The following is a 25,243-nucleotide window of genomic DNA, read 5'->3' on the forward strand; positions in this document are numbered from 1 at the left end:
AGGGGAACATCACACACGGGGCCTATCATGGGGAGGGGTGAGGGGGGAGGGATTGCATTGGGAGTTATACATGATATAAATGATGAATTGATGGTGCTGACGAGTTGATGGGTGCAGCACACCAACATGGCACAAGTATACATATGTAACAAACCTGCACGTTATGCACATGTACCCTAGAACTTAAAGTATAATAAAAAAAACAAAAAACAAAAAAGAAACAAAAAAAAGAAAAAAACACCCATTCTCATTAACAGTGAAAGAAAACCAAATCAAAGCAACACTGATATACCATTTTTAGTGCCTATAAGATTAACAAATATTTTAAAAATTGAAAATAACAAATGGTATTGGTGAGTTTGTGAGAAAACAGATACACATTTACTCTTATACACCACTGGGTGGAGAGGGGTGTATAACACATATATAGGGCAAATTGGCAGTATCAAAAATTTTAAATGTCTATTACCTTTAGACCAGGAATTCTTTTATTTTAGGATGTCACCCTCTAAAAAAAACGCTCTCACAAACAGCAAAAGATGTTTATTGCATCATTAATCACAATGGAGGGGGGAAAATCCTTGGGAATAACCTAAATTTCTATCAATAAGGGAATGTTTAAATACTTTATAGTGCATTCAGATTTTGTAACCTCCATGGTATATTGGCACATGGTTGAATGAAAAAAAGGAAATTGCAGATCAATATGTAGACAATGGTCTTATTTATGTAAATATAATCTTAATGATGACAATCTGCTCTAAAGATGAAATTGTCTGGTTATAACATGGTCCTGCTGCCTTAGGATTGATAAGAGAAGGGGAAAAAGAGTGACAAAAGGGAGAGAAAATGAAAAAGGGAGGAGAAGGTGATAGAGAAGATAAGACAGAGAACTTCACATTTTAAATTGTATATTATGAGAGGAAGAGAAGAGTGTGGGTTCTGTAACTAGATTGCCTAGGTTCATAGGCGGGCTCTGTACTTTCTAGTTGGGTAATTATCAGCAAGTTACCTCACCTCTCTGAGCCTCAGTTTTTTCATCTGTAACACAGGGATAATAGTACCTATCTTTTAAGGTCCTTACATGGCTAAATTAATTCATGTAAAGCACTTAATGAAGGGTCTGGTGCATTGTAAGCACTCAGTCAAAAGTAGCTGTTATTTTATTTGGACCAGGCACTGTGCTATGTACATGATATTACCAAATTGTTACCACAACCGGGGATCTAGTCTGTGGAAGCTGACTGTTAGAGCTCATAAGCACAACACTGTATTCTAGGTCTGACTCCAGAGCCCTCCCAACTTGTGCTACAGTCACTTCTGGGTTCTATTGCCCTCCTTTTATAGCTGAGGAGATCTATATTCAGAGATAGATCAAGGTACCCCAGCTCTAGGTGGATGGTCTGATTCCAAAGCCCAAATGAGCTAATTTTGCTGTCCTGGAGAGAAAAGAAAATAGGGAAGAGCCAGAGCTGGGGGAGGGGTACACTAGAGGGAGGGGCTACTTTGGGTTTTATCTCTAGCAAGGAAGGACTGAGATACCTTTGGGGCCAATGCAGGGCCAGGCCAGCAGAAGGCAGGGTGGGTGGGGCTGAGTCAGAGGAGAAGGGATAAATGCCAGGTCCTAACCCACAGTACCCACCCGTCGTTCGTTCGTCCTCAGTGCAGGGCAACAGGTAAGAGCTGCTTTCAGCCTGGCACCCTCTCTCTGGTCTGCCAGCTGGTCTCTCAGGGCTGTACACACTGACTCTCTGGTCTGAGTAGATCTGACTTTTTCCTTTGTTTGTTTCTCAGAATCTGTCTCTTTTTCATTTTCTTTTTATCTCCCATGTCTCTTTCTGTCTTTCCTCATTTTCAACTTTCTTCTCTCTTTTTCCCTCCATTACTTTCCTTTGTTAGTTTTCAAGATTATTCGTTTCATTTCATCATTCTCTGACACTCTTGCTTTCTCTTATTTTTCCCTCCTCTGAGTTCTATCTTTTTCTCTAAATTTCTTTCTCTTCCCCCTTTTTGTCTCTTTCCTTGGCTCTGTATTTCTCTGTCTCTGCATTTCTGTCTCCTCTTCCTCTCTATCAAGAACGATGGCTTCATATTTCTTTCTGCAATTCCCCATTCCTCTCTCCCTTTGACTCCCTCTACCTGCTGGACTGACAGCAGAGCTCAGTGGGTCAGAGCCCATGGGGAGCCTAGGGATGTGGAGAAGAGCTAGGGAGGGAAACTAAGAGGATATGGGGGTGATGGGAATGATGAATTGGGTAAGGAGAGATTTGGGGGAATTGAGAGATGAATAATTAGCAGAAATAAGTGAAGACAGTGGAAGAGGAATGTAGTGTCACTATACAAAAAGTAAACAGATTTCTATTCTCATCCTAATTCACTGTGAGACTCTAGACAAGTCATTCACCCTCTGAAAAAAAGGCTTAGCCTGTAATTTCCACCATCCTTTCTAGTTTTGATGTTGTGATCTTCTAAATTTTCCTGTTTCTAAGAATTTCTGATTCTCTGATTCCAGTTATCTAAAGTTCTATATGATTCTTCTGTGGTGGGAAAGTGGTACTAAGAAGAAAAGTAAGGCCTGATGTTTCCAACTCCTGAAGAGAAATTACCACTTCTCCTCCAGACCTAACTGACTTTTGCAAAGCAGGCCACAAAAGGGGTGGGGGTGTGGGGGACAAGGAATGCTGCAATGAGTGTTTTCTGGCTCTCTGCTGGGGTAGAGTTGCAGTTGGCCCTTTTGACCTCTGGGAATACAGATTGGGTGCTGACACGAGAGAGGATTTTAAAGTCATAGGAAAAACCTTTCAGTAATGATCTGTTATTTGGTCTGAAATTTCACCATCATCTCTTTGGTTAAAAGTATTGTTTTAAGAAGATGCCTGGCAAGCTTTACCACATGGTAGGTGCATAAGTTATTAAATGGTAGAGTAAATGAATATCCAACAGTACCTGAAATTCCACTGTAGTTACAGATCTGTTCCTTTGGTAAGGCATTGGTGACAAATGGCATATGACCTGGAATGAGGCCTATGTTGGTGCAGCAGAGGAGATAAATGTCTAGAGTCAGGCCCTCAGTCAAGAAAAAAAGGTAGTAACATTTGAATCACAGATCCATAATGGTTAAGTTAGGAATCTCTGGAAACAGATTGCCTAGGTTCAAATCCTGCTTCTCCTATGTACTAGCTTTCTGATCTAGACAAGTTACTTAATCTTTTTGGGATTCAGTTTCCCTATCATCACAGGGTTGACATGAGAACAGGGCCTGGCACAGAGGGCTCTGTGAGTGTTTGACTATCAAAACTAGGTGGGATCTATGAAATTATCTAGCCCAATGTCAGTGGAGAAACCGAAGCCCAGAGAGGGGAATTACAGAGCCCAAGTTCATACAATAAATTGTACAGGATTGGGACAAGAATCAGTCTCTAGCTTCCCAAACCCAGCCTGGTATATTCATGTGACTTCCCTTGGCGTACCTTCATTTTTTCTACATGGGAAACGGAGAAAATAAAAATAATAAAGTCTATCAATTAAATATAATAACTAACACTTTTTCACTGTTTACTCTGGGATAGTTACTCTGCTAAATGCTTTATATGGATTATCTTACTGAATCTTCACAACATTCCTATGATGCAGATTGTCTTTGTTATTACCAATATTTTCCTGATATAAGATGTATAGCAGGGAAGTGACTTTTCTAAGGTCCCAAAGCTAGTGAGTGGTGGAGCCAGGATTCAAACTCAAGTAGTTTGGCTCTAGAGCCTATGCTCTTTATACCCTAAATTGACTAAAATGCTTCCTTGATTCAATTTTACTCACTCTAGTCTCTTGGTGGGTAATGAGATGGAATAGAAACAGAGCCCATGGTAACTAGACTACAAGGTCGTGGGTATAATGATGGCCAGGCAGAGTGAGGCAGAGCAAATTTCAGGAAAGGAATAATAGAACAAGAGAAATGAGAACAGAAGCTTGAAAGAACTTGAGAATTCAACGAATTCCAAGAAATGGTCTATATTTTCCCAGGACCCTGAGCATATCATGGCCAAAAGCCCCCTAGTAATGACGTGTGTTTAATTTCTTCTGTTTTTATATACAGGAGGTAGGCCTTCTCCACCATCCCAAGCCTCCAATATTGGGGGCTTTCCTTCCCACTACATACCCCAATGTTGTTGGGATTATTGTTGCCAGGATTGATGTTGGGGGAGTTTACAGGAGCCTGGAGCCTTGTCATCTGCCTTGCCTGCACTTCTGGGCTATCCACTTCTTACCACCAATAGCCAGGGCCAGCTCTAGCCAGATGCTCAGACGTGATTCCAGAAAGGGGATCCTCTTCTCTCCCACGCCCTGGTCTCAGCTTGGGGAGTAGTCAGACCCCAATGGAGATAAACTCTGGCAGCTTTATCTGTGGTCTACAGGCTCAGTCCCAAGTGCTTTAGCTTTCACAAGCAGGCAGGGGAAGGAAAACACATATCCCCAGATATGAGGTATGCACTGGATCCAATTCCTTACCTACCATGTGAAGTGGCCATAATTACCTCATATTTGACAGCTGATGAAGGCCAAGATCCAGAGAGGGGAAGTAATTTGTACAAGAACATCCAACAATGAAATTGGAGAGCTGGAATTTTAATAAGAAAAGCTAACATTTATTGAAGATTTACTATGTGCCAAACACTACCCTAAAGGCTTAACTTGGATTGTTTCATTTAGTCCCTCCAACAACCCTTCTGTCGTTTCCAATTTCAGGGCCCACATGCCTTGGCCCCACATACCAACCCAGGCTGCTGTGACAGCCCATGAGAAGGGGAGAGGTTGCTCTGGGATGGAACAGGAAAAAAGAGGTTGTTTTGTGAGGTAGGGGGAGGGTGCTTATTCTATGAGATCAGGAAGGGAGGGAGATGAAGGAGGTTGCCATATGAGGACAGGGCCATGAGCTGAACTGTCCCTCACAACATAAGGCTGAGAGTGCTAGTAGATTCTACTCAGTAACTTTCTTCACAGTGTCAGGGCTTTAGTCTTCCCACATTTTCCCATGTCTCTCCCATTGTACTGTCCCTTATCTTGTCTCACTTTTTGACTCTGTCTTTCCAATTTGCCCTTTTTCCTTACATCTGTCTCTCCTTCTTGCTCTCTCTAGCTGTCTTTCTCTTGGTGTCTCTCAGCTCTCACTCCTCTTAACCCTCATCCCCCCACTTTAGTCACCTCTCTGTCTCTATCCTTTGATCTTGTCATTTTTCTCTACTCTCTTCTCTCTGTCCTTTGGTCTCTCTCTCTCATCTCCCTCAATTAGGGCCACGATTCTCTTCCCCAAACTCACTTAGCCTTTTGCAATTTCTGGAAGCATTTTTTTATCTTTGTGTCTGACTGACTCTCTACCCCTGATGGATTCTCTCCACTCCTGCTCTCACTTCTATGAATCTTTGTATAATCCTCCAGACTCATTGATCTCTCCTCATGTCCCTTTCGTGTCCCTTGGTCTGTCTGTCTCTGCCTTTATCCCTGTGTGCGCTATCCCCACCTCCTTTTTCTTTTTTCATTTTCTCTTTCTCTCAACTCAATCTCTGTTTTCATCTCCACCCTGTTCCCTTTCCCTCTACCTTTGATCTCTTTTTCTCCCTGAATTTCTGTTCTTTTAACTCTACCACCACCACCACATCTTTGTTCTCTCTCTACTTTCCTCTTTTTATCTTTCCTACATTTTCTTTTCTTCTAGTTTTTCTCCTAGTCCCTTCTCCTTCCTCAATTTCAGACTCTGTTCATTCATCAATTTACCCCAAAATTCAACAAATATTTATTGAGTGCCTATGTGTCATTTGCTTTCTCTTTTTCTGATCTCTCTGCCCCCTTTCTCTTCTCTGTCTTGGCCTCTGCCTGTTTCACTAACCCATAGACTATGTCTTTGTGCCTTGTTTTCCAGCCCCACTGGAACTTGCTTTCACCTCTTCCTAGATCTGTGCTTATCCAAGAGACAGGAGCAAATTCAAAGACAGCATAATACCAGGCTGGTGGCACATAGTCTGTAGGACCTAGGGCCTACCCTTCCTTCCTGTTCCCTTGATTTCCTTAAACTGATACATTTGACCTCAAGCTCCTTCTCCCTCTCCGGCTGATCCTGCTTAGGAAACACCCTGGCCAAGCCTCAGGAGCTCTGCTCAATGACATATGTTTGCATTAGCAGGCTGAATCTTCACTTGGCTAAGACCAACATTCTTAGAAAGATTCTTGGCCTTAAGTATTGATCAAAGGGTTAGTGGGTTGGCAGTTCTCATCCTGCCACACAAAAACACATTTCAGTGATCCTCATCATCACAGAGGTAGTCAGTGCCAGAGTGAGTCAGAATCCAGGCTTTCTAACCTCCAGTTAGCACTCTTTCCTTCACCTCTTTGCCCAGTAGTCAGTTTCTTATTTCTTCCTCTATGATGTTTTATTGGTACATGTTAACATTGGGAAAGAAGTTCTTTCCCTGGAAGGGCAATAAGAGCATCTCAGAGGCAGCAAGTTTTGGGTGGGAAGCTGAAGATGAGGATCAAAGACCTGGCTTTCGACCAGGCCCTCATGATGGAATCTCATCTCTTCCATATCTTCTGCAGGACTTCGGGCTCAAGATGGTGACTGCAGCCATGCTGCTACAGTGCTGCCCAGTGCTTGCCCGGGGCCCCACAAGCCTCCTAGGCAAGGTGGTTAAGACTCATCAGTTCCTGTTTGGTATTGGACACTGTCCCATCCTGGCTACCCAAGGACCAAACTGTTCTCAAATCCACCTTAAGGCAACAAAGGCTGGAGGAGGTAAGAAGAGGCTGCTAGCAAAAGGGGAGAATGTTACTGTCCTGGGGTAAAAGTTCCAAGTCATACTGGCCATCTTTGCCTAATAATTAGGAGGGTTCATGTGAAAAGTGTCAAGATAGCATGAACTGGCCCCAAAATATACCCAGGATCTGTCTTCTGCCAGGTCCTCTAGAAAGGGTCTCATTCTCGGCCAGGCGCAGTGGCTCACGCCTGTAATCCCAGCACTTTGGGAGGCCGAGGTGGGTGGATCACGAGGTCAGGAGTTCAAGACCACTCTAGCCAAGATGGTGAAACCCCGTATCTACTAAAAATAAAAAAATTAGCCGGGCGTGGTGGTGGGCGCCTGTAATCCCAGCTGCTTGGGAGGCTGAGGCAGAGAATTGCTTGAACCCAGGAGGCGGAGGTTGCAGTGAGCCAAGATCGCACCACTGTACTCCAGCCTGGGCCACAGAGCGAGAATCTGTCAAAAAAAAAAAAAAAAAAGGAGGGGAGAGGAGAGGAGAGGAGAGGAGAGGAGAGGAGAGGAGAGGAGAGGGAAAAGAAAAGAAAAATTATCACTGTCGTGTCCCTCACACACTATACTCCAGACATGCTGAAACTACTTAAAATTGCCTAAATCAACTACTGTGTCAAGAGTTTGTGCCTTTGCTCCTGTCAGATTACCCTCTCCTAGACCCCATACTGGAGAATCTCATACTTCTCATTTGACACTAAGCTTTGACACTAATCATCTCCTCTGCAAAGCCTGCTTAGACCTCCAAACTGTCTAATTCCAATTCTGGCTCATTTCCCCTCCCTCTTCTGGACTTCAGTAGCCCCTTTACTTCCTCTATCCCAGCACTGTTCACAATGTGTCTTCAGTGTATGCCATTCTCACCAGCTTAGGAGCTCCCCTAGCACAGGGACCAGACTCATCTATCTCTGTGTCTCTATGATAGCCTGAGATAGAGCTTTGGGGTACATTAGATCTAAGTAATTATTGTTGAGCTGAACTTATGACTAGAAATGCACCCCAAATTACTCTCTCACCTTTGCATAGATTCTCCATCTTGGGCCAAGGGCCACTGTCCCTTCATGCTGTCGGAACTCCAGGATGGGAAGAGCAAGATTGTGCAGAAGGCAGCCCCAGAAGTGCAGGAGGATGTGAAGGCTTTCAAGACAGGTTGGAGTCAGTTCCACCTTATGCAACCTTTACTCCTAATGCTTGAACCCACTACATCACAGTCCTGAGCTAAGCTAATACAAAAGCAGCCAGTACACATCCCATGATAAGAAGTCCATTCTTTCCAGGGGAGCCATGGTAGGCAACAGTTTAGGCTGTATGCTGAAGCACACAATTCCTGACAAACGCACATGTACAGGCTCCTGAAACTTTTAGTCATTATTCTAAGATGATCCCTCTAGAATTTTGACTCTTCTTTTTCAGGTGGCTAAATTGATCCCAACAGGCTGGGGTCCCACATTTCAGCAAGACCACTCTATGAGAATATGGATTTGCATGAAAGAGAAAGAGCTGGGAGTAGGTACCTCCTTTAACTAGGGTGCAGATCCCCAGGTCAGCTTAATTAGTGCAGACCACCCAAGATAATCAAATCACCCTTGAGGTATGGCCACACTGTTGGCATCTTTCATAGGCCCCTTTGGAATATCATTAAGGACAAAAATTTCCAAATTGAAATTTAATGATGTTTAGAAAAGAAGAATAAGGTACATTATCCTGCATCTACTTTCTAAATGCAGGACCCAGGGTGGCTGTCCCAGTTACCTCACCCAAGGGAAAATCCTAGTGGAGAGAAGTATGATTCACCTTATAGAAGGTTTCCTAACAATGTAATAGTCTCCATTCAGGGAGATAAATAGAAGCTCACCTTGGAGAAGATTTCTTCTCGCTACAGAAGGCGTCCTTACCTTATAAACTTGAATTTTCATGTTGCGTTGAGCTTAAAGAGGACAACACGTGCTTTCTTTTTCCCCCATTCTCTTCATGGCCAATGAATCTCACATTCCATCTCAGATCTGCCTAGCTCCCTGGTCTCAGCCAGCCTAAGGAAGTCATTTTCCAGTCCCCAGGAGCAGAAGCAGATCTCTGGGAAAGTCACACACCTGATTCAGAACAATATGCCTGGTGAGTTTGCTGAGGTGGAAATAAAGGGGATCAGAATAGGGAAGGCATTCTGAAAGGGCCTCTGTCATAGTAGGGGAAACAGCACAGAAGGGCCTTGGAACCAAAGGAAATTTGAGTTTAAAATTTAATGCTGACACTTGCTGGATCTAGGTGTTTTGGCAAGTAAGACACTTTCCTTCCATGGCATTTAGTACCTACCTCAATAGGTTACCATGAGAAGAAAATAAAATTACATTTATGGAAGTGTTTCTAATGAGGCTTCATTAAATATTAGGCTTACTCTCATTATTTCTTCTCCATGCTTCCCTCAAAAACTCTCACCCTTCATAGAGCACCTTTTCCCCATTCTTATATGTGTTTATATTCATTTTCATAATGACATTTGCATTATTTTCTAATATAAAAGGAATATGATTCATGGTAAAATATTTTTCAACATATACAGGAAAGTATAAGGAGGGAAATTTAAGTCATGCAGAGTTCCACCACTAAGTTTTTGCTATATTTTCTCCCAGATATTTTTATATGGCTACACACACACACACACACACGCAAACACACACACACACACACACACACACACACACACCTCTGCTCTCTTCACCACACCCACGCTTTTGTTAGAAGTGTGATCTTATTTTACCTGGAGTTTGTTATGCTGTTTTGTTCACTTAAAAATATGTAATGGGTATAGTATGGATTCAATATCATTCAGTTAATCAAGCATCTACAATTTAAGTTGTTGTTTCCAATTTTTTGTATTCTCTCAGTTTAGATTGAAGGTTGGTTTTACATATATACAAATGTACTCAAAGAAAATGTAGAGTATTACCTTTTTCAATTTTTATTTTTACCTAATAATATCTTGCTATATATTTTGCTCTGTGCCTTTTATTTCACTCAACAATATACTGTAGACATGCTTCCATTTGAACACATATGTATCTACCCTACTTTTCAATGCTTCCAAATATTTTGTAGCATAGATATAATAGAGATTATTTGGTTACTCCTCTATTCGGTTGCTTCCAATTTTTTCTATTACAAACAGTAGTGCAAAAAACATCCTTGAATGTATCTCCTTGTGCACACAGGCAAGTGTTTCTCCAGGATAGACAATCAGAGGTGGAAATTCTTGGGATGTAAGGGTGTGTACATTTTTTATATTAATAGATATTGCCAATTAGCCCTCCAACATGGCTGTACCAGTTAACAAGGAGGGTATCCATAGTCTCATACCCTTACCAGCACTTGATATTATCAAACTTTAAATCTTTATCAATTGATAGGTGAAATTTTGTTTTCCCAGTTTTATTTTTCCTGATTAATAATCTTTTTCTACATTTATTCTATGCCCATTTTTCTACTAGGTTGAAATTTTTCATGTTAATTTTTCAGAGATTATATAATAAATTCTGAGTATCAATCATTTGTCTGTCAATTATGCTGCAAATATTTCTCTAGATATGTCAGTATGTGCATTTTAAAAACTTTTGATACATATTTCCAAACATCTCTGCAGCAAGAATGTTGCCAATTTGCACCTCGAGCAGCCATATAAATTGCTGTCTGCAACATGATTTCTGTCTCATGTAAAGAGTTCTAGAGTTTAACAAGCCCTTTGGCAAACATTATTTCAATTTATCCTAGAAATAATGTTACCCCATCTTGTAGTGGTAATGGTTAAAGAAGTGGGCTCTGAGTTACTTACTTGATGAACACTACTTGCTGCATGACCCTCCTCAAGTTACCTAACACTTAATGCCCCAGTTCCCTCATCTGTAAAATGGAGATACTAATAGAACTGTCCTTGGAGCATTGTTGTGAGGAATAAATTAAATATTTATAAAGTTCCTAGGAAAGAACTTACATGTATTAGGCATTCATTAAATGTTAGCTATAATAATATAATTGAATATTAGCTATCTTTATTGGTATTATTATGACTACTAATACTATAGCAGTAATAATACTACTATTACCATGTGCCATTTATTAGTTTGAATATATTACATGTTGTTGGTTGTCAGATGCTCACAGTTCTCCAAGGAAAGTATTATTAGCCTCATTCTACAAATAAAGAAATTTAAAGTAAGAAAGAAGATTCATGACTTGTTCAAGGCCACACAGCTAGGAAGTGGCAAAGAGACTGCTAGAAACAAGATCTGTTGATACTCCTTCCACTGAGACTGAAAGTAGTGATTCTAGTAAGGAGGCTGCCACACCAACCCAGGAAGAGAGATGAGGCCATAAGAAAGTCTAAATGAATGTGTGAATGAACTACTGAGTGAAGGAGTGAATGAGTAAGCAAAAGGATGGCTGAATGAATAGTAGAGAGTTAATGTGGTCCAATAAGTCAATGACTGAGCACATAAATGAATATGTGGAAAAAGAGTTGGAGAACTCAAAATCAGCAACATGGGTAAAATACAGACTAGCCAGGAAGAGACTTAAAATGAATTCTTTTCATCCTCATATCTGCTCCTGCAGGAAACTATGTCTTCAGTTATGACCAGTTTTTCAGGGACAAGATCACGGAGAAGAAACAGGATCACACCTACCGTGTGTTCAAGACTGTGAACCGCTGGGCTGATGCATATCCCTTTGCCCAACATTTTTCTGAGGCATCTGTGGCCTCAAAGGATGTGTCCATCTGGTGTAGTAATGATTACCTGGGCATGAGCCGACACCCTCAGGTCTTGCAAGCCACACAGTGAGTAGTAGGCTCTCAGCCATCAGCAGTGGCCAGAGGAGATGAAAAACCACACATAGGAAAAAAAAAAAGGCAGAGCTGGCAGTGGAAACCTGGGTTCTACCACCACTTTTCTGTCCAAGGTCCTCCACCATATCTATTCCTTGGATATGAACTAAGTCAACACACCATGTTTCCCAAACTCTTGGGTGTCCAATGCTATGGAGGGGAAGGACGGGAGACCAGGCAAGGCCCACTCTGCCTGAGTTTTTAATCTAGCTGCAGAATTAGTATTGCCAGAGATGGAGTGTGACCTCCTCTAGGTCTTCCAAACTACTCAAGCTCAACCTAGCTTCTTCCTCTCTCCCTGAGTACCTCCAGTCCTAGAAGGAAGGCACATGTCTCCCTATCCTCCCCATCCTTCCCTCTACTTTGTCTCACAGGACACAGTGTATATAGGATCACTAATTCAACATTGACTCCCATCAAGGAAGGGAAACCTACCCAGTTCCTCGATGCCTGACACGTTTTTTTTTCTCCCTTTCTCCTGGCCAGGGAGACCCTGCAGCGTCATGGTGCTGGAGCTGGTGGCACCCGCAACATCTCAGGCACCAGTAAGTTTCATGTGGAGCTTGAGCAGGAGCTGGCTGAGCTGCACCAGAAGGACTCAGCCCTGCTCTTCTCCTCCTGCTTTGTGGCCAATGACTCTACTCTCTTCACCTTGGCCAAGATCCTGCCCGGTAAGCCTGAGGCCTGAGCTTTGTTTAGGGCTGCTATCCTGCAATACAGCATCCAGTTTCACTGGTTCCATCACTCCTTCCCTGTATTTGGAGTTCCCACTCCCATCGTTCCACCTTGCATATCCTCAACAGTGGATAATTATATCCCTCTGCTTTCTCCCCTTCTGCACCTAGAGAGGACCACTACTGGGGAACATTACCCAACCTCACAGAAGGGAAACACTATAAATTCATTACCTCCCAACTCAACTGGGCTCTTAACACACATAAATAGTTATTTTATGTCTCCACAGGAGCTTTTTCAAACTTTTTCTCCTCTTCTAAAACCTCTGACTACCTTTTCATTCACACTTAGCAAATAACCTCACATCTTACTTCACAATAAAAACAGAAGCCCCAGACAGAGAATCCTTATTTATTGCCACCAAACCTACAAACTTATCTAATTGTTCATGTAGCCTTGCTTCATTCTTTCCTTTTACAATGGAAGACATATCTCTCCTTCTGCCTAAAGCCAATCCCTTCACTTGTACACTGGTTCCCATATTCCCAGTCTCCTACTTTCTAGTCTATAATGTCCTCACCTCATAGGCCTTGTTGTCCTTCTGCCATGGCCCAATCCAGAATGAATACAACTCTCCATCTTCACTGTATCAATTCTGGGCTCATACAGTTGCTCAGAAAGGAGTCACTAAAAATTCATAGTCTTAACCTCTACTGGGTTCTCCATGCTCTCTGGCAATCCCATTTCCCTGGTTAGTTCTCCAAGTTTATGGTGCAGTTTTGCCAAACCACCATTATCCTCAGCCTTCCTGCACCCCTCCTCCCCATCTCCCTCAGCAGATGACTTCATGTTCTACTACATTCAAAATAGAAGACACCAGACAGCAACGTCCTTGACTCCCAGCCACATAACACCTACAAACTCATAAGCATCTTCACATGTCCTCTCCTCACTCCTTCTCTTCTGTTATAGTGGAAGAAGTATCCTTTTTCTTGTGACTAATCCTTCCACTGTTGCTCTGTGCCCTATTCCTCTCTACCACCTTAGGAATCTTGACTTATTGGCTCTCTCCTCCTCTCCTGTATTTTCAGCCTCTCCCTCTCTTTAAACATGTTTTCAGGTCTCTTGCATCTTATAAAAAAACATTGCCTCAACCCCTCATCACTCTCTAGCTACTGCCCTCTTTCCTCCCTATAACAGGCAAACTGCTTGAGAGAAGTCTCCGCTCTAACTAATTCCTCACCTCCTGCTGATTCTTCAGCACAGCAAAAATATTACCACCACTTCTCAGAAACTTTTTTTGAGTTCACGCATAAGCCCTAACTAAACTCAACATCTTTAAGATTTTTTTGTCCATCCCCTCCTCAACCATTAGAATTCAACTTCTTTCCATCTCTACTGCCAGCATCCTAGTCTGATCCAACATCATTTTTTAAAGAAAATTTTACCTTTGCCCTCTGATAATCTATTCTTTATAACAGTCAGAATTTTTTTTAATGCAAAACTATGTTTGTTGCCCACCACCTCCACCCTGGTCAAAACCCTTAGGTGGACCCCCATTCCCCTAGGGCCAAATCCAAATTTCTTATCACAGCTTCTAAAGTTCTCAATAATCTGGCTTCTATATATCTCTTCAGTCTCACCTTTTTGCATCCCTCCTCTCACTATTTCATTCAGTAATACATTCATTCATATACTCATTCACTTACTTATAAATCAGTCATCAGTTTATTTATCCATTCATTTAATAAATGTTTACTTAGCATCTACTATGTGCTTACTCTTATACTGTACACCAGAGACAGAGAGATAATAAGACGTTTTTGCTCCCATGCAACTCACAGTCTGCTTGTCTTTCAAGCCATGTTCTCCAGAAAGCCATAACTCATTTTCTCAGGTGGAAGTTATCCCTTACTCTTATAAAAAGGCCACAGTTCCTTGATGGCAGTGCAGTTAGTGGCAGGGGTTGGGGAGGTCCAGGAATCAACTCCCTCTACCAATTTCACATGCCCACCTGCCCCACCAGGATTGCCCAGTAAAAAGCCCTGCATTCTTCAAATCTTTCCGGACCTTAGCTTTCTCACTTGTATAGTAAAGCAGATGAATCCCATGATCACTAACAGACCTGCCTGCTCTGACATGCCATGAGCTTATAATTCCAACAGTAAAAGCCTGATAAATATCCATCCCTGTAACCACAAGCAGATGGATGCTACCTGGAACGGATGGAATTTCATCTAGACTAGGAAGAATCTAGCATCAGTCCAAGCCAACAAGCATTCCCTGGGGTAATCCCTTTTCCAAGTCTTGATCCTATATGTTGGGGAGAAGGAAAATAGGTCCTGTCCTCAAAGAACTCTGAAGCTTCTTGGGAAATTAAATGTTCTTCCATCCTAAGGCAGTCAGAGGCTAGACCAGGGTTACAAATGACTGGAGGGAAGGATGTAGCGGCTAGAATTTGGGAACAGTGAAGACCTTCTAAGGGAGAAAGAAGTGTCACAAAGGTTCCCAGAGAAGGAAGAAGCAGAGCAAGGTCTTCAAAGTGAAGAAAGGGTTGGCCCTTTTCTTTGCCAGGTCAAACCTGAAGGTTGAAGTGGGAGTACTGGGACAGAAGCTTAAGGATTATGTATCTGCTTCCTCAGGGTGCGAGATTTATTCAGACGCAGGCAACCATGCTTCCATGATCCAAGGTATCCGTAACAGTGGAGCAGCCAAGTTTGTCTTCAGGCACAATGACCCTGACCACCTAAAGAAACTTCTAGAGAAGTCCAACCCTAAGATACCCAAAATTGTGGCCTTTGAGACTGTCCACTCCATGGATGGTATGTATATATGTGAGTGTATGTTTACTAGTGTTGGTCTCACAATAATCATGATGATGATGATGATAACATTATAACAGCTAATATTTGTAGAGTGTTTATTATGTGCCATGCAAAATTATTAGTATTTTACATGTATTCACTTAATTTTCTGAACAATTCTATGAGATAGGTGTTATTATTATTTTGATTTTTTACATGAGGAAACTGAGACATAAGAGTAATTTGTCCAGACCAGGCGTGGTGGCTCAAGCCTGTAATCCCAGCACTTTGGGAGGCCGAGACAGGTGGATCACGAGGTCAGGAGATCGAGACCATCCTGGCTAACACAGTGAAACACCGTCTCTACTAAAAAAATACAAAAAAACTAGCCGGGCGAGGTGGCGGGCGCCTGTAGTCCCAGCTACTCGGGAGGCTGAGGCAGGAGAATGGCGTAAACCCGGGAGGTGGAGCTTGCAGTGAGCTGAGATCTGGCCACTGCACTTCAGCCTGGGCGACAAAGCAAGACTCCGTCTCAAAAAAAAAAAAAAAAAGAGTAATTTGTCCAAGGTCAAACAGCTAGTAAATGCCAAAGAATGGAGACAGGTATTACTTTCATCTTATAGGTAAACAAACTAAAGTTCAGAGTTGGCATCCAATTCATCTTGAGTGGCTCAGCAAATTGGCGCTAAAGTATTTGCACCCTAACACATATAACTCCAATTCCTCAAGTAACACTTCTCTTGTTAGAAATGATATGTAAATCAATAATCCCAGTGTTTGGTTTTTATGAAGGAAATTTCAAAAACCATTGCCCAGGATTTTTTTCAAGGTCCAGTATGAAGCACTGGGGTCAAAACAGGTTTTCAAGTCAGAGAGACCTGGGTTCAAATCCCACCTTTGACAATTACTGGCTATGATCATGGGTAACTCTTTAACTGTCTAAGCCTCAATTTTCCCAACGGTAAAATATCTGGTTGTAAGAATTAGAGATGATAGAAACCATTCTAGTTATTATGCTTTAGTAGAAATAAATGATCTTCACACTCCTACTTCCTTTCTTTGCTCAATTGAAACAATGTCCAAAGCTTTCTATTACTGGCCCTGTTGTGTAGAAATCATGTGTTTTAGTTATCCCCTTATGGATTTATTTAAGGGGAGAGATCAACTCATTTCAGTTTGTCCCTTTTCCAACTGAAACAAAAGAGTCCATAGTATTCCCTGATTTAGCTATCTTAAGTGGCATGTAATGACTATACACACAGGCTCTAAAACTAGACTATGCATGTTCAGATCCTAGTCTGACCCTTTACTGGCTTGGGCAAGTTTCTTAATTGCTCTGCGTCTCAGTTCTCAGTTGCTTATTTGCAAAATGTAAGTGATAATAATTAAATAGGTATGCAAATTAAATGAGTTAATATATGTAAGGAACTTACTATTATGCCCACTCCCACATTTCTAACACTAGCAATAAAGTAAAACTATCCTATTCCTTTTGTATATTTTACCACTGAGACTATTCAAATTCATATTTCTCTAGTGGAAACTATGTTGGTACCATTCTACCTCGTTACATTTGCAAATAAATTGTTCTTTATTTACCTATTTTTGGGGTGCAAACTCTGCCCAAACTGTTGATCCTTAGGCTGAATCTCTCCCATTGAAATGATGCTTGAACCATCACACTGTCATTTGTCTCAGGTTCTACCTTCTGTAGTTGACTCCCCTCAGTTTGTCCTACCAATTGCTCACATTTTTAAATCCTGGCTTAGAACCCCTATTTCCACCTGAAGATGTTTTTTCTGTATTACAACTCCTTTTACCTCAGCAGTTTCCAGGGAGTACAGAGGGATACACACAGATTGCAGGAAAAGAAACAAAAGAGGCAGAGAGAGGCTGAACATGGCAGAAACAGGAAAATAGACATTGTCAGAATGAAGTAAAAATAGAAAGACAAAGAGTCAAACCTTGATCCCAGGCTGGGGAACACACACGCATGCACACGCACACGCATACACACACACACACACACACACACACACATACAGAGAGAGAGAGAGGTAGAAGGCAGGGATGAGATACAGGCAATCAACCCATAAACAGAGGTTTGGAATAGTTCTAAATGAAGGCGCACATCCTCCTTCCTCTCTACAACACTCTTTTCCAACCCACAGTAGGCATGGATGGCAAATCCCACACTGGAGATGGAGCTGGGGAAGGGTTATGATGTCCTACCTCTATCCCTTGGCTTTGCTCAGGTGCCATCTGTCCCCTCGAGGAGTTGTGTGATGTGTCCCACCAGTATGGGGCCCTGACCTTCGTGGATGAGGTCCATGCTGTAGGACTGTATGGGTCCCGGGGCGCTGGGATTGGGGAGCGTGATGGAATTATGCATAAGATTGACATCATCTCTGGAACTCTTGGTAAGTGAATGTTTTGGCCTTCTTATATACCCTCCAGAGATGAGGCCCCTACAAAATTCTCTTCTCCCTCCTCCCCAAAGCTATAGGGGTTGTTTGGACAGAATTCACAGCCCCAGGCCACTGCCCTCCTGTACTCCCTCCTCCACTCGCATCCCACTGCAGAGTTGATAAGAAAGTCTAGGAGAGTTTTTTGAAAAGACCTTGAACTACGCCAAATAGTTAGATTCAACTTGAGTATGTGAAGAGCTGTGTTTCTAAACCCCTCCCCCACCCTAGCCCCAAGCTTCATCTTAGCTCTACTCCTGACCCTATCCAGCTAAAGGTCCCCACCCAGCTCCTACCTATCTAGTCATTGCATATGGCGAGACTTGAAAGTCCTATCTCAAAGCAGCAGAATTATCAGCTCTGACTGCCTTGTCATGGACAGATGAGCAGAGGCCTGGGAAGAGAGCCTGGACCCCCAACTTCGGTGCACCCCCTTGGGTTATCTGGCACATGATCCTGTTCCTCTGGGACTGATTACGGGATCTGTGTATATCTTCTTACTTTCTGTCTCCAGGCAAGGCCTTTGGCTGTGTGGGTGGCTACATCGCCAGCACCCGTGACTTGGTGGACACGGTGCGCTCCTATGCTGCAGGCTTCATCTTTACCACTTCTCTGCCCCCCATGGTGCTCTCTGGAGCTCTAGAATCTGTGCGGCTGCTCAAGGGAGAGGAGGGCCAAGCCCTGAGGCGAGCCCACCAGCGCAATGTCAAGCACATGCGCCAGCTACTCATGGACAGGGGCCTTCCTGTCATCCCCTGCCCCAGCCACATCATCCCCATCCGGGTGAGAGCCCCACCCTGCCCATTGCCCTCTCCACCTATTTCTTCTGGGAGCCTCCCCACTCCCAACAAACCTGTTTCTGTCTTCAATTACTTGCTTTCCTGCTAACCATTCCCCTTATTGCCAGCTTTGTTTTCCCTTTTTGAAAAATTATCAGCCATTTTGGATCAACTAGTCTTTTCCTTGCATCAGCCATTACCTCATACTTTTTAGATTATCCTAACCCTAACAATAGCGAGTGTTCACAGCCTGTAATTCAGAGTTTTTCAAACTGAATCAAGACAAATTAATGCGTCAAAAATCAACTTAGTGGGTTATCATTAGCATTAAAAAAAGAAAAGAAATAGAATAGAAAATGTTGGAGTACATCACACATACTAAGGCTATCAATTTGTGAAAAATTTGTATTTGTTTTGTATATGTGCATACATACATGTATGTGTATGTGTGCGTTTATGATCATGGTGTAAAATGTACTTCTTATTGAGAATTGAGGGCAGAAAAATAAAATCAAAAGCCATAGTATTACCTGCTACTTTGGATCCTCAATATGAGCGTTTACTGCCTTTAAAAATGAACTGCTACTTCTTTCTTAAATGACTTGTATTTGTGTGAGTCAGTAAGCCAGGGCAGGGAAAGGACACTTATTTGTGATAATTTGGTGGATGAGAAATAGTCGCTGCTCTTTAGACTAACCTAGTATTTCCTTTAAACACTCATTTTATCAATTAATTTAGTGACAGCACTCCATAATTGGCTTGGGGGTTCTGGAATTGGCTTGGGGGAGGCATCTTTTCACCCAGAACCATCCTAACCTAGGATATTAGCTAAGTAAAATCAGTGTGCTTGCTCTGCAAACAGCTTCCAAATAGGGCTCCTGGTACCACCACCGCTCTATCCTTTTCAAACCAAATTGCTAGCTCTGAGTTCCTCCTTGATAGAAATTCTGGAGCTGCCACTAAGCCCCTAATGAAAAAAAAAAATCTATCCCAAAATTCAGTGATGTTCCCTGATCTAGTTCCCTCTACCTGCTTAATGGATGGTGGAGCCAGGGTGGCAGGTACTGATAAGCCTTTCTCCTGAGTCCAGGTGGGCAATGCAGCACTCAACAGCAAGCTCTGTGATCTCCTGCTCTCCAAGCATGGCATCTACGTGCAGGCCATCAACTACCCAACTGTCCCCCGGGGTGAAGAGCTCCTGCGCCTGGCACCCTCCCCCCACCACAGCCCTCAGATGATGGAAGATTTTGTGGGTAAGTTCTCAACATGGGTGCCTACAGGACCTCCCTCCCCTCAGCCCCAGGATCTGGAAGAGAAGCTGAGAGGACAGAGACCATTCAGTTTACAAAATATTTCTGGAACATCTAATGTGTGCCAGCACCTATACTAGGGTCACAAATAAATGAGAAGCAGCCCCTACACTTGTAGGGCTCCAGTTTGGTTGGGGATACCATGGTGGACACAAACAATGACATTAAGGGATGATCAAAGTTCCACAAGGCAGTGCATGGTAGAGTTGTTGGAGCAGAGAGGAGGGGCCTGACTCAGCCTGAGGGATCCAAGACAGGCTTCCTAGTAGAGGTAACACCTGAGCTGAGTCTTGCAAAGTGAGTGGTATTAAAAGAAAGAGGGCATGGAAGAAGTATTCTTAGCAGAGGGAAGAGCATGAAGAAAGGTGAGGAGAATGAGAAGCAGCCAGGGATATATCAAGAACAATAAGCTGGTGGTATTGGAATGTAGGGTCATAGGAATGGAGTGGGGCAGGGGAGTATCAATCTATGAGTCTACAAAGACAATACGAGATAGGGACTGAATTGAGAGGCTTGTAGAGCTGAGTAGTTTGAGATTTAGCCTGAAAATGACAGTTTAGTCAGTTCACCTAATGTTTGCTGGATTTCTTTTGGGTAGTTTTTTGGTTTTTGTTTTTTGTTTTTTGTTTTTTTTTGAGACCGAGTCTGGCTCTGTAGCCCAGGTTGGAGTACAGTGACATGATCTTGGCTCACTGCTACCTCTGCCTCTCGGGTCCTGGTTCAAGCAATTCTCCTGCCTCAGCCTCCCAAGTAGCTGGGATTATAGGCATGTGCCACCATGCCCAGCTAATTTTTGTATTTTTAGTAGAGATGGGGTTTCACCATGTTGGCCAGCCTGGTCTTGAACTCCTGACCTCATAATCCACCTGCCTAGGCCTCCCAAAGTGCTGGGATTACAGGCGTGAGCCACCAGGCCCGGCCTGGGTAGTTTTTAATGCAGGGCCTGACATTGAGCAGGTGCTCATTCTAGGCCTGTTGGATGAAAGACATGTAGGCAGTTGATGGTCTAGCAGAGGAGCCAGATATAGATGGTACTGGTCCAGTATGACGAGCTCCAGTATTCTGGGAGCTAGAGGGAGTGGGCACATTATGGCTAGAGAGGGTGAGAAGGACGAAATTGGAGAGGCTTTGTGAGTAAGGAAGTTTTTATGATGCATGTTGAAGTACATGTGAATATGTTGTAAGAATATTCCAGAATAAGGGAATTCCATGAGCAATGACCTGAGATAGGAAAGCAGGGAGTATGTATTGACAACATCATTCTGTTTGTCTGAAGCATGGGCAGTATGAGAATTCAAGGAAGACAAGCTAGGTAGGCGCCATTCATTCATTCATTCAAAAACATTAAATAATGCTGGCTAACATTAAGTACTTACCATGTGCCAAGCACTGTTCTAAACACTTTACACATATTAACTCATCTAATCCCCACAGCAACCTCAAGAGTTAGAGATCCTCTTATCATTTCCATTTTGTACATGTGGAAGTTGAGGCACAAAAATATATAGTTGCTGATCCAAGGTCACACACCTTCTAAGTTGCAACTGGGAGGTCTTTCTCTAACTCCATGGTCATTGCTAGGTCTACCACCTCTCTGAGCTGATGACCCAGACTCCTGGGCCTTTTGTTCAGTATTCTCTATTGCTCCGGGCTTCAATTATAGAGCTCAGTATTCTTGGTTCTCTGAATGTCCACTTAGGCTAGGCTTTTGTAAGAATATATGTGAGGCATCCACAATGGCTCCACCAGTCCCTAAGTTCCACAGCCAATCTATCCTGAAATCCTGCAAAAGTCCTCTATAATCTCTCTTAAACCTATTTGCTTTTCTCCCTTGCCACTTCTTTAATCCATGTCAACATGATTTTTTCCTAATTTCTCTGCTTCTCTCTTGCTCCTCTCAAATCCTTTCTCGATGCTGACCACCAGAGGGATTTTTCTAAAAACCTGACTATATTGCTCCCTTGCTTAAACCCCTTCATGTTTCCCTCTAGACTCTAAAGCAGTGGCCTCCAAGGTGAGGTATGCAAAATGATTACAGGGTGAAGGAGCAGAATATGTATTAGAATTTTATGGTTTTTTTTAATCTTAAAATAGGAATCAAGCATTACTGATACTGATCTTTAATATACAGACTGACAATTATATATATATATATATATATATATATATATATATACAAACAAATATACAGAGATTGGAGGCACATGCTAAAACATTTGTACTGACAGCGATATATAGTCCAAAATTTGGAAACCTTGACATACAGGACAGAGTTGAAGCTCTTCAGCATAGCATTCAATGCCTTCCACATGGTGATCTCTATGCCCTCACCTCCTCCCCACATGCATTTTATTTTTTCAGCTACACTGAATGACTTGTCGTTCCCTCATTTTTCTCTGCTCTCTTACCTCTGGGACTTTGCTCGTGCTGCTCTCTTTTTTTTTTTTTTTTTTTTTTTTTTGAGACGGAGTCTCGCTCTGTCGCCCAGGCTGGAGTGCAGTGGCCGGATCTCAGCTCACTGCAAGCTTCGCCTCCCGGGTTTATGCCATTCTCTCGCCTCAGCCTCCCGAGTAGCTGGGACTACAGGCGCCCGCCACATCGCCCGGCTAATTTTTTGTATTTTTTTAGTAGAGACGGGGTTTCACCGTGTTAGCCAGGATGGTCTCGATCTCCTGACCTCGTGATCCACCCGTCTCGGCCTCCCAAAGTGCTGGGATTACAGGCTTGAGCCACCGCGCCCGGCCGCTGCTCTCTTTTGATTGGAATGCCCTCCCTCACACTTTCCTCTGGCTTACTTTCCTTCGTCTTCTAGACTTAGGAATTCTTTCAACAAATATTTATTGAGTACCAACTGTGTGCTAGACACTGTTCTAGGCACTGGGGATGCAGTAGCAAACAAATCAGACACAAAATTCCTACCCTCTGGAGCTTACATTCTAGTGGAAGAGGATAGTAAAAAAATTTACTAAAAATAAGCAAATTAAATAGCACGTTAGTTCTACGTGCTATGGGGAAAAATCAAGCTGGATAAGGAGAATGGGATAAGGGGGCAGGGGCGAGTTCAGAGAAGGTTTGTAGTATTAGAGTGGTAAGGGTAGAAGATGCTGAGGTGAAACTTGAGCAAAGATTTGAAGGAGGTGGAGTTAGTGAGGCAGATATCTAAGAGAATGACATCCCGGGCAGAGGGAACATCCTGAGCAGGGAAGACACAGGAGTATTCCTTTTATATTTGAGGAACAGTAAGAAGATGTGTATGGGTGGAATGGTATGAGTAAGTGGGAGACAGAAAAATTGAGTACATAGAGGCAATGTGGGACCAGATTGTATAGGGTATGGTAGGTCATCAGAAGGATTTGGCTTTTACTCTGAGAACCCTTGAAAGGATTTGAGCATAGGACTGATATATCTGACTCAGGTTTTAACAAAATTGCTCCAACTTCTATGTAGAGAATACACTAAAAGGGAGCAAGGCTGGAAGCAGGGGACCCAAGAGTGGGCTACAGTAATATCCCAGGTGAGAGATGATGGTGGCTCAGACTTGATCATAATGAAGGCAATAAGAAGTGGTCAGATTTTGAAGGTAGAGCCAATGGTCTTTGCTGATAGATGGGATATAGGGTAAGAGAGAAAGAGAAAAATAAAGGATAATTCCGGAATTTTTGGACTGAGCAACTGGAATTGACATCCACTGAGATGGGAAAAGTTGAAAGTAGAATAGCTTGGTGGAAAGTAGGGACATGAGTAGCTCAGTTGTACTTATAAGTTAGAAATGCATACTAGACATCTAGGTGGAGATGGAGAAAAGCCATTGATATACAAGATTGGAAACCAGTAGAGAGGTGTGAGCTGGAGATTAAAATTTCTGAGCCATCAGCATATAGGTAGTCTTTAAAGTCATGTGACTAGACAAGATCAGCAAGGGCATGAACACAGAAAAGGCCAAGAACAGAGCCCCGGAACATATCTGGGGTACTTCCTCCAGCTAGGTCAGGTTTCCATCTCTGGGTTTTCACATCCCCAGGTGGACCCGCTACCCCAGGTTTCCTGGTCATAGCACCAATGACACAGTATGGTTACTGTCACTATCATTGTCCTCATAGGGCTTGGAGTTCCCAAGCAGATAGTCATTCTTGGGCCACAGCACATCCTATACTTAGGGAGTGGTCCAGGCCAGGACAGTATGGCTTCCAATTGTGTCAAAGGAGAGCTTCCCAACCTTTTATTATATCCCAGCATCCAGATACAAATGGTAATACGGCACACACAGGAGCAAATAGAGTAGGCTACTTCTGGCCCTGAGGTATCTTGAAGGGTTGAGGGGCATCAGTATCTTGGTGCATCTGTACTAGATTTGGAAGATCTAGTCTAACCCATTCTTTCCCTCCCCTCCCCCTGCCACCTTCAGAGAAGCTGCTGCTGGCTTGGACTGAGGTGGGGATGCCCCTCCAGGATGTGTCTGTGGCTGCCTGCAATTTCTGTCGCCGTCCTGTACACTTTGAGCTCATGAGTGAGTGGGAACGTACCTACTTCGGGAATATGGGGCCCCAGTATGTCACCACCTATGCCTGAGAAGCCAACTGCCTAGGATTCACACCCCACCTGCACTTCACTTGGGTCCAGGCCTCCTCTGTCTTCTGCTTTGTTGTGTGCCTCTAGCTGAATTGAGCCTAAAAATAAAGCACAAACTGCAGCATGTGTAGCCTTTTATTGGACAGGGAACAGACAAATGCACTCTACCTGACTCCCTCATACAAGTGGCAGATCTGAGGAAACCATAGGTCACTTGTTGGTCACCATTCCATTTTACGAACAGGGAAACAGAATGAGAAAGAGGAAGGAAATGCCCAAAAACTACACAGTGAGTTGCACAGAGCCGGGATACTAAGCAGATTTATTTGAAATAGCTCTTCTCCAATGGTTTCAATAAAAATCCAGGGATTGACTCTTCACTGGTAATCTGGGCCCTGGAATTCTGGGCCCAGGGTAGCCCCTGAAGCCAGGAGATGAGTCAGCCCTAACCAAATTCCCTAGAAAGGAGTGGTTCCCCAAAACCAGAGGTATTTTCCAGAAGGGGATATGGATGTCTTCCTCAATCCATTATCCTCTCTCCCTCCCACGGCATCCCACAGAACAGGATTTACCAGTCCAAGGTTTTTTTTTTTTTTTTTTTTTTTTTTTTTTTTTTTGAGACGTCATTTTGCTCGTTGCCCAGGCTGGAGTGCAACGGCACGATCTCAGCTCACTGCAACCTCCGCCTCACAGGTACAAGCTATTCTCCTGTCTCAGTCTCCTAAGTAGCTTGGATTACAGGCACGTGCCACCACACCCAGCTAATTTTTTTGTATTTAGTAGAGACAGGGTTTCACCATGTTAGGCTGGTTGTGAACTCCTGACTTCAGGTGATCCACCCACCTCGGCCTCCCAAAGTGCTGAGATTACAGGCGTGTGCCACTGCACCCAGTCTACCAGTCCCATTTTCACAGGTGAGAAGAAGCTTGGCTAGAGCAAGCACTGTGTTGAAAGCAATGCTTCCACTTTCC

At 43.1% G+C, this 25,243-nt stretch overlaps 2 protein-coding genes across 5 annotated transcripts in view; one reads left to right on the forward strand and one right to left on the reverse strand.

The window, feature by feature from the left end:
• PAGE2B (PAGE family member 2B) overlaps positions 1-4,422 on the reverse strand; it is a 98,122-nt gene extending 93,700 nt beyond the window's left edge. The window contains exon 1 of one of the 3 annotated variants that reach the window (XM_033201756.1): positions 4,266-4,422. The gene's annotated coding sequence lies outside the window, so the exon portion shown is untranslated. The remainder of the gene's footprint in view (positions 1-4,265) is intronic. The other 2 variants (XM_033201754.1, XM_033201750.1) reach the window with 2 other exon arrangements.
• ALAS2 (5'-aminolevulinate synthase 2) lies at positions 1,522-24,396 on the forward strand. Of its 2 annotated transcripts, none has more exons than XM_033201747.1 (11): positions 1,522-1,676; positions 6,589-6,784; positions 7,824-7,946; positions 8,799-8,909; positions 11,400-11,622; positions 12,157-12,341; positions 14,988-15,167; positions 17,405-17,569; positions 18,129-18,397; positions 19,484-19,646; positions 24,109-24,396. In XM_033201747.1, the coding sequence occupies exons 2-11, from the start codon at positions 6,604-6,606 to the stop codon at positions 24,270-24,272; spliced, it is 1,764 nt and encodes a 587-aa protein (XP_033057638.1). In that variant the 5' UTR covers positions 1,522-1,676; positions 6,589-6,603; the 3' UTR covers positions 24,273-24,396. The 2 variants fall into 2 exon arrangements, with proteins under 2 accessions (XP_033057638.1, XP_033057639.1); XM_033201748.1 differs by having other exon boundaries at positions 12,157-12,215.
• The last annotated feature ends 847 nt before the right edge of the window (positions 24,397-25,243 follow it).

Source organism: Trachypithecus francoisi, unplaced genomic scaffold (assembly GCF_009764315.1).
Source record: "Trachypithecus francoisi isolate TF-2019V2 unplaced genomic scaffold, Tfra_2.0 Lachesis_group6, whole genome shotgun sequence".
Classification (NCBI taxonomy): Eukaryota; Metazoa; Chordata; class Mammalia; order Primates; family Cercopithecidae; genus Trachypithecus; species Trachypithecus francoisi.